The sequence below is a fragment of the Chinchilla lanigera genome, unplaced genomic scaffold, assembly GCF_000276665.1.
Source record: "Chinchilla lanigera isolate Chin_1 unplaced genomic scaffold, ChiLan1.0 scaffold00022, whole genome shotgun sequence".
NCBI lineage: Eukaryota > Metazoa > Chordata > Mammalia > Rodentia > Chinchillidae > Chinchilla > Chinchilla lanigera.
Window position 1 is genome coordinate 1781259 of NW_004955423.1, and position 8951 is coordinate 1790209.

The window sequence follows — 8951 nt, forward strand, 5'->3', positions numbered from 1 at the left end:
CCAATTGTGTCACTGTTTCTCTGTGTCATGATAGATCTCAATTGAGCGGCGGCACGCAACAGCACTCGCAGCCGCATGGCTCCCCATGTGCTGGGGGCCCTCCCTCCAGGGGCCTACGAGGCAGGAAGCTAGCCAGACGGAAGACCGGCGCTCCCCGCCTGTGGCTCCCTGTGCCCCGGAAGCCCTCCTTCCAGGGGCCTATGAGGCTGGGAGTGAGCCGCCGGTCCGATGACCGGCGCTCCCCCCAATAGTCATTTCTCTTGACTCATCAGTAGCAACTGACTCAGTAGTCTTTTTAAATTGATTGATGAATTAATTTTTTCTTTTTGTGGTACTAAGAATTGAACCCAGGGCCTCACACATGCCAACAAGCAGTCTACAAATGAACTGCATCTCCAGGCCTTCCTTCTTTTTTTTGAGGTGGAGTCTCATTGTCTAGGCTGAGGAGCTGCATGTCACCACACTGGGCTTTACTCAGTTTCCTTTCTTTCCATTTGAAGCAGAATCTCACTATGTAGTCTTCATTGGCCTCACACTCAGGACGATCCACCGGCCTCAGTCTCCCAAGTACTAGGATCACAGGCATGTGCCACCACACCAACATGCCCAGCTAAGGATTTTTTTTTTAAGGTTTTTAAATTTAATTTAATTTTATTTTTGGTACTGGGAATTGAACTTGGGATCTCGTGCTTGCCAGGTAGACATGATTTGGCTGAGCTATATTCCTGGCCCTTACGGGTTTTTTGTTTTGTTTTGTTTTGTTTTGTTTGAGACAGATATTTCTGTGTATTCTAGGCTGGTCTTGAACTCACTACCTAGTCCAAATTGGTCTTGAATTCATAGTGAACCTCCTGCCACAGCCTCCTGAGTGCTGGGATTATAGGCATGCGCCACCACAGCCAGCCCAATATTTTTAAAGCACCTCTTTCTGTTGTCTTCTCAGACACTACCTTCTCCATTTATCCCTTCTCATTTGTTGGCTGCTTTTTCTCAGTCTGTCTATTTCTCTTTTCTTCAACCTCCAATTGTGCCCTTGTCTTTGAGTCACATCTTTTCCACCTATACTCTCCTTTGTTGATCTCATTCAGTTTCATGGCATAAATAGGCTGAGCATATGATCCCTTTTTTAAATAAATAAACTGTGTGTTCATACACGCAGAAAAGACAAAGAAAAGAGACCAAAATATCAATAGCATTTATCATTTGGTGATGAGATTACAGGTGACTTTAATCATCGTGCATTTCTATAATCATATTTTATGTAATTAATATGTAATGTGTCTGTGGTCAGATTTTAAGAAGTACCATGCATGACTGCAAAGGTGCAGAGAAACTTACCCAGTGAACTTCAAAACCATGCTTCCCACTCTGGCGTCAGAACACTGTGGAAATGAACGAGAAGCGTGCAGAGTTGGAGCAGTTCCCTGACGGTGGGCGAGAAAAGGCCTTGGTAAACAGAAGCTGGGCCAACGTGCAGGCATTGTCCAGGGTGGGAGCTATTTAAATCCTGCAGGCTCCAAGTAACTGAGAGTCGGGGGCACTCCTGAGGAAAGGACAGTGGGAGAGGGGGAGACCCCAGGATCCCAGTGCCTTTCTTTCTTTCTTTCTTTTTTTCTTTCTTTCTTTCTTTCCTTTTTTTTTTGAGTTGGAGTAATAATAAATAGCAGTTTTTTTCTTTTTATTTTACTGGTACATTTCAGATATACGTAGTGATAACATTCAGCACAGGGAATTGGTACACTGTGTATCTTGTTTCTTTTTTCCCATTCCCCTTCCCTCCCTTCAACCTCTCTTCCCCTCTTTAGTTACAAAAGCTTTGTTTCTGTTTTTTTCTTTCTATTCTATTTTTTTCTTGCAGGATCCCAATTCTTGAATCCTCAGTCTCTGAGATTTTCTTTGAAGTAGTGTGAAAAGTCACTCCATAAAACAGTATCTGTGTAATGAAACTTAATAAAACAAATGGCCTTGAATCCACAATTTCACTTAGTTGCTAAACAGTACGAATACTATTTTGCCTCCTTCCTCAGAGAGAAGAAACACTAATCTGAATGTTGTTATACTTTTTGTTTGTTTGTTGAGACAAGGTCCTCATATAGCCAAGGCTGGCCTCAAATTTGTGGCAAGCCTCCTGCCTCAGCCTCCAGAGTGCTGGGATTATAGGCATGTGACACCACACCCAGGTTTGAACGTTGTTATACTTCTTCTAATATCTCTTACTTCTTTTGTTACATTTTGTACCTTTGTTGGGTATGTATATTTTCTTTCTTTTTCTTTTCTTTTCTTTTTTCTTTTCTTTTCTTTTCTTTCTTTCTTTCTTTTTCAAAACTGGGAATTGAACCCAAGGCCTTTACACTGTGCTACATCCACAGCCTTTTTTTTTTTTTTCCTTCAGTTTTTTGAGACAGGGTCTCATTATGTAGTTCAGCCCGGCCTTGAACTCACTGTATAGTCCAGGCTGGCCTCAAATTCAAGGCTATCCTCCTGCCTCAGCCTCTCAAGTGAGTGTACTGCATTTTGTAACTCCAAATGACAGACTTTGTAGTCATAAGAGCCTTACTTTTATAGTTTTGCTTTTCATTTTACTATCAATCATGGTTTCTTCACCCTTTAAAGGAGGCTAATAATGGCTGCCTTATGCAAAAGTGTATTAACACTGACACGTTGTAAAAGCTGAAAATATTATTGTCCTTCCTCTTAGCAAAGCACTTGATACAGCTGAACCCCCTAAAATGTCTGTGGGTGAATGAATGAGTGAATAAATGAAGCACTCTTGGTGACTTGCTTGGCTTTCACTTGTAAATGAGGACAAACACAGAGTTATGGTAAAGGCTAAGTGAAATGATAGATGAAAAGTGCTTCCAGTGTCCAGCCATGGTAAGTGCTTTAAAACATAAAGCCATCATTAGAGTGGCAATCTTGTGGACCAATGTATTAGATCTCTTTCAAGAGAATGGAGGGAATAGCTTTCTCTCTATTTAGATACCTCTCATAAAGTGCATCACTTGCTTCTGTATTAGAGTAAGCTTGCAATTGATAGTCCCTGAGTAAGAAAAATGCAGTATCTACTAATAGAACACAGTTATCTGTAGAATTGCCAAACCCTCAGTTATAGAGAGGGAAAGGGGGTGGGGAGAGAATCAGTCCAAATGGAGAATTCTAACAAATTCGTAATATTGTCAAGGGTCAAATTCTAGGAACCGAAACCAATTATGGAAGCTTCTAGCCAATGCTTCAGAGTCAGCATCCCGAACACAGTAACTAATTACAAGATCCTTCTGAGACAAATCAACTCATGAAATGAAGGAAGGAATGGAGGAAGAAAGGAAAGAACAGGAGGGAGAGAAGGAAAGTAAGAAGAAAACCAAAATAGAGTAGCATTCATAGCACCTGGAAAAGCTTTGGTTTCAGTATTCCTACTCCTCCACATTCCCAGCTTTCCTTAAATGTCCTCCCTAACAGATGTGTAGGGTGGAACTGAAAGGGTGTTAAATGGGTGGATCCCCGTGGCAGTGTCGTTGTAAACACTCCCTATGAGTCAGCTATAAATTCAATTCAAGTCCCCTGTCTGCTTGTTTTCTCTGCTTATCATGGTTACCACCAAAATGACTGCCTTTAGAAACCCTAAAGGGAAACAGGTAAAGGTCTAAAATGATGTTTGATTTTATATTAAATGTTATACAAATATTTTATAATTGAATTAAGATGTGTATACCTTGCATAATCTTTAAAACACAGGAACAGCTTGTGAATATTTCTTCAACTTTATTTTAAGGATGTTATCTCATTCTATTGTGGCCATTTGAATGATAATCAAGAATTTATGGAACGTGAGACTTAATTTCATACCAGCAAGAAAGGTATTTTAGTGATTGGCTGTTTGCAATTTAACACAGTTTCTCTCCTGGCTGTAACTGTCTTCTGGTTATCTTTTTTTTTTTTTTAAATGTACATTCACAGAGGAGGCCTTGACTGCCTGTATGGGCTTCAGATCTCTCAGATGGAGAAAAGATTACTCAAAGAAGAATGGCTGGTTACTACAGTATTTGTTAACAAAACCCAGCTGGTGGGAATGTGGGTGTTGTGTGGACTTTCGGTGATGATTTCAGCAGTGTTCCTTCCTGATTGTGTTCAGAAGCACAGAGCATTAATAAAGGCTGAAATAAGTTTACCGTGAAGCTTTCCTAATGTAGTTTCATTTTCTTTTTATCTTACTTTTTTTTTTCTTTTTTTGTGGAAGTGAGAGCAAAGTGCTAGTTGACATCAGCTAGAGATCATACCTGGCTTTGCTGTGAGTTGGCCATTTCCCATGAAATGAAAACACATTTCACATCTATTATCCTTAACTAGCTGATGAAGAAACTGAAGTTAATAGAGGTGTAAGGTCAGATGATTAGCAGGTGGCAGAGTTCGGATTTTTAAATTTAGGATTTTCAAATTTACTTATGTTTTTTATTTTTGCACATTCATTCCTTACGGCCTTGGAAATAGCAATTACAATACCTCTAACTTGTTGAAGGCTTATGTACTTTGCCCATATGCTCCATTTAATTATCACTACAATGCTTAAGTAGGTATTGTTATTATTTCTGGTTTATGGATGAGAAGATGGGGGCTTTAAAGGGGTTAAATCCTTTTGGCAAGTACAACTTACAATTTTATAGTTTCATCATTTGCACTAATACAGAAGTTACGGGCTGGGGATTTAGCTCAGTGCCACAGCGCCTGCCTGGCAAGCTCAAGGTCGTGAGTTTGGCTCCCACTACGGGGTCGGGGTGGGGTGAGCAGAAGTTACTAGTTTCCAGAAAACTGGATAGTTGAAGTAAAATTACTAATTCTAGTTGTGCCAAATTTTATCTTACTTTAAAACGGGTATTTGAGAAAGAAATGGACTTCTGGGCCAGGGATATAGCTCAGCATCACAAGTGCATACCTGGCAAATGCAAGGTCCTGAGTTCAATTCCTGGTACCAAAAAAAAGGACTTCTTTCAGGGGCTAGAGTAGAGGTTAGCATGTGATTGCTGTCCTATTTTAGTGGCACAATTCCAAAAGCTGTTGTTTGGGTTGATAGTATTAATGCCTAAAATCACATATAGAAATGATGTCTAAACTCTAGAGCCACAAAGCTTGTTATTTACCACAATAGCAAATTTAGTCTCTGAATATGCCCAAGTGCCAAGAGATATGCTGCTTAACAATTGTTCTTTCCTAAAATGGAGGTCAGTGTCCTGCAAAGAATGGATATAGTAAAGGCAAAAGTGGTGAGTCTAAAGCCTTTCTTATAATCCCAACAGGTGGAGAGGCCACAGATTTTGTGCATGAGTACCTCTTACATTCATGTTGTGGAAAGTTAATAAGCCTAGTGAGGTAGGCTGTCACTGTTTCATTGTGAGCCTTCATTTTTCCCAAAATGAAAAGTTCTGAACATTAGCTGTGACTCTCCAAGGGTTTCTATTTCTCCTTTTTCTAGAATGGTGCTGCCAGTAGAACTTTCTGATAGATGAGCTCTTTTTCTGTGTCTGTCACAGACGATAGCCACTAGCCACACGTACTGTTATCGAGCACCTGAAATGTATGAGTGAGAAACTCAAACTGTAAATGTAAGCACACATGGCTAGTGGCTCTCATGGCTGCTGTATTAGATAGCACAATCCTGCAATGTAACCGAGTACCTTGTTCTCTAAGGAAGCTTGAATACTAGCTGCCTAGGTCGGGTTGGGCATTCACCACTGGGTTTGACTTCATAGGCGAGTTCCTCCTCTTTATCTGGGGTTACTTTGGCCTCTGGCAAATGTTTTCCCTATTTTTTCTTTCTGTGAGCAATGGGGCTCAAGCAGCTGGCTTGAACAAATTACAGTTCCATTCATAGTATTCTAGGATTAAGTCTTACCAGGTTTAGAGGGATTCTCCTCCGGATAGTCATCCAAATCCATGGGTGTGCGGTATCAGAATATAGAAAACTTAAACTTGCTATCGGAACTGCTGCAAAGAAAACTGCCTCTGAGGAGGGTGCTGAAGCCCGCTGTCCTGTGCGTGCCCCATCTTCTTCTCATATCGGTTCCAGAATGTAAGTGCAGAGTGGCAGGGACTGGAGCAGAGGTGGTGTGAGTGTGGGATTCACACAGGAAGATTTCACTTACGCAAGTGCTCGAGCACTTGTGAAAGGTTAGAGTCAGCCCGTTCTCTGACTGGAATTAGCTATTTCAGTGAGATGTTAAAGTCTAAGCTCTTTCACCAAATAAGTTGATGGTCAGGTGAAAGAAAGGCATAAATCAGGAATAGCACTGGAGGCTCAGTGCTAATGATACAAGCTTCTCTCTCATTCATTTAAAATAATATATCTCAGGCACTTAATGTAACAGTGCCGAATTGGTATAAATTATACAGATATATATACATAAACATATTAAAAGTATATATTTTGCAATACTGGGGATTGAACCTAGCACATGCTAGGCAAGTCCTCTACACTAACCTATACCCCAAGCCTCAAAATATAAATTAAAAATTTTAGATGATAGTATAGCCATTTGCATTAATATGGAAGTTTCTGGATCCCAGAAAATATATAATATATAAATATTTCATATAACTATAAATATAATTCATATCAATACAGTCAACACCAGGCTTGTTTTTCATTATTCATTCAAACTACATTGAACAGCTACTGTGCCAAGTGTTGGGGATACTGAGCAGTTTATAGTTTCCCATTCTCTCTGTGTACCTGCATGGTGCTAGTGATTGCACCCAGGGAATCCTGCATCCTAAGGGCATGCTGTACCACTTAGCTACACTTTCATCTGTGTTATGATGTTCTTCCCACCATAATTAGTTTTACCTTTTCTGGAATTTCCAGTAAGTGGAATCTTACAGTATGCACCCTGGTATCATTTATTTTCAAATTGGTAATACATTCATATGCTTAAAATTTAAAAGGTATAGTTTTTGTTGATTTTTTGAGACAAAGTCTCACTTTGTGGTTCAGGCCGTCCTTGAACTCATTTTGTAGCCCAGGCTGGCCTCGAAGTCATGACGATCCTCCTGCCTCAGCCTCCCGAGTGCTGGGATTACAAGTATGTGCAACCACATCCAGCTTGTTTAAAACCTTTTAGGTACACAATAAAAATTCTCCTTCCCAACCCTGACCCCTACTCACCCAGTCTTCCTTTCTTGAAGCAACTAGTGCTATTAGTTTCACATGGGCCTAACAGCTATCATTAGATTCAGGGATTTACACAGACCATTTTGAGAACTTGGTTTTAAAAGGTACCCAAAGAATCTCATGATAGCCCGGCTCAAATACTACAATATCAGTTTTTTTGTTTGTTTTTTTTGTTCTTCTCCGGTACCGGGAACCGAACTCACGACCTTGCACTTGCCAGGCAGGCGCTTTTGCCGCTGAGCTAAATCTCCAGCCCCTACAATAGCAGTTTTAAAATATTTTTTCTAAACGTTCCAAAGGTGAAATTGTGACTTTTTACCTTTTGTGGTGTAGGTGACCTTTAAGACACATCTAGTTTAAGTTCTAGCACCTTGATTTTCACCCATTGAGCAAATATGTACTGAAGAAGTTTTTTAAAAAACCTATGAAACAAAGAAAACCAAGATCCTAGCCTTATGAAGCTAACTGTCTACTGGGAGAAACACAAATTCACCAAAATGGCATAAAATTACAGTTTCATGCAAACTGGTAGCAGCGAGGGACCAACCTAGGAAGATCAGCAGGTGCTTCTCAGAGCTGGAGACTAAGGCTGGAGTCAGAAGGATGAAGGTTGGATGAACTTTCCAGGCAGAGAACAAACGTGAGCAAACCCTCCGTAAGGAGAAGGTTGGTAAACACAGAAGAAGAGGTCAGAGGGACTGGAACAGACAGCCGGATGGGCTGCTGTGTGAGCAGTGAGGGGAGGTGGCCAAGGTAGCTGACCCTGCACTGCTTGGTTAGTTAGATTGGGAAGCTGGAAGTGATTGTTCTGGGAAGTGTTTGTTCAGGGTCACATTGTAAAGTATTTTTTTAAAAATGACTATTGTGTGGAGATTTAGAGCCTGGAGCCGTGGTGCATGCTTGTGAGGATCGTGGCTACGCAGTGGGTTCAAGGTCAGATTGTGTTACAAAGTAAGACCTGTCTCAAACGACAAAACAAACAACAACAACAACAACAACAATTTAGAAAGGGTGATGATGGAAAAGCCAGAAGAGGTCAGATTTGTGAAAAAATTGGCAGGTAAAAAATCAACAGAATTTGTTGACAGGTTGACTACGGGAAGGAGAAGTAGATGATCAGAATGTCTCAGTTTTCTCATGCAAGATAAATTGCAATGAAATTGTTCATTGAAACTGACTTTAAATAATGGCAGTGACCTAAAGCTATGCAAAAATTTGCCTCAGATTAACTTCAAATTTTCAGTTTTTATCTGGGTGGACACGGTTTTACTTCCTATTTTTTGTTATTTCCTAATCTTGCTGAAAAAACAGTTTTTCTGAAATGCTTACTACAGTGGAACCCCTTCTTAAGATTGTCTTCTACACTTAAATTAGAAAATAACCAGGTATGTCTCATTTCTAGACAAATAATTTTGGAGTTTTACGTGTATGTGCGTTCTAATTACTATCATTTTGTCACTTCTAAATATATAACCAAAGTAATTTATATGGCCTTTATTATCTTTCCTGTTTGCTTTTCCGGGGTAGACGGAATTAATAGGTGGCTTCTCTCCCGAACGAAGCTCTTTTCCTTCTAAGAATTCCTGCGTTGAAGTTGGACGGCTGCCCGGCCGGCCCTCGCAGACAGGCGCTCCAGTTCTGCCCCCTGCTGGACTCTGCATTGACTCAGGGTCGCGACGACTGAGGAAAGCGTCTTCCAGTCACAAGTACCATTTGCACTGTGATTAATGTTTTTGAGAGTGCCCTAAGGCGAGCTCAGGGCGGCCCTCCGAAGCCTGCGCGGCCGCAC

At 40.7% G+C, this 8951-nt stretch overlaps 1 protein-coding gene and 1 long non-coding RNA gene across 9 annotated transcripts in view; both read left to right on the forward strand.

The window, feature by feature from the left end:
* The first annotated feature begins 2996 nt into the window (after positions 1–2996).
* Evi5 (ecotropic viral integration site 5) overlaps positions 2997–8951 on the forward strand; it is a 213307-nt gene continuing 207352 nt past the window's right edge. For 2 of the 8 annotated variants that reach the window (XM_013514420.1, XM_013514422.1), the window contains exon 1: positions 2998–3635. In XM_013514420.1, coding sequence (XP_013369874.1) covers positions 3588–3635 — 48 coding nt within the window. In that variant the 5' untranslated portion in view covers positions 2998–3587. Of the gene's footprint in view, positions 3636–8951 lie in introns of all 8 variants that reach the window. The other 6 variants (XM_005385043.2, XM_013514421.1, XM_005385044.2 and 3 more) reach the window with 4 other exon arrangements.
* Positions 3642–4175, forward strand: LOC106148531. The gene is made up of 2 exons (XR_001234069.1): positions 3642–3857; positions 3958–4175. It is a non-coding gene; the product is annotated as an uncharacterized LOC106148531 (long non-coding RNA).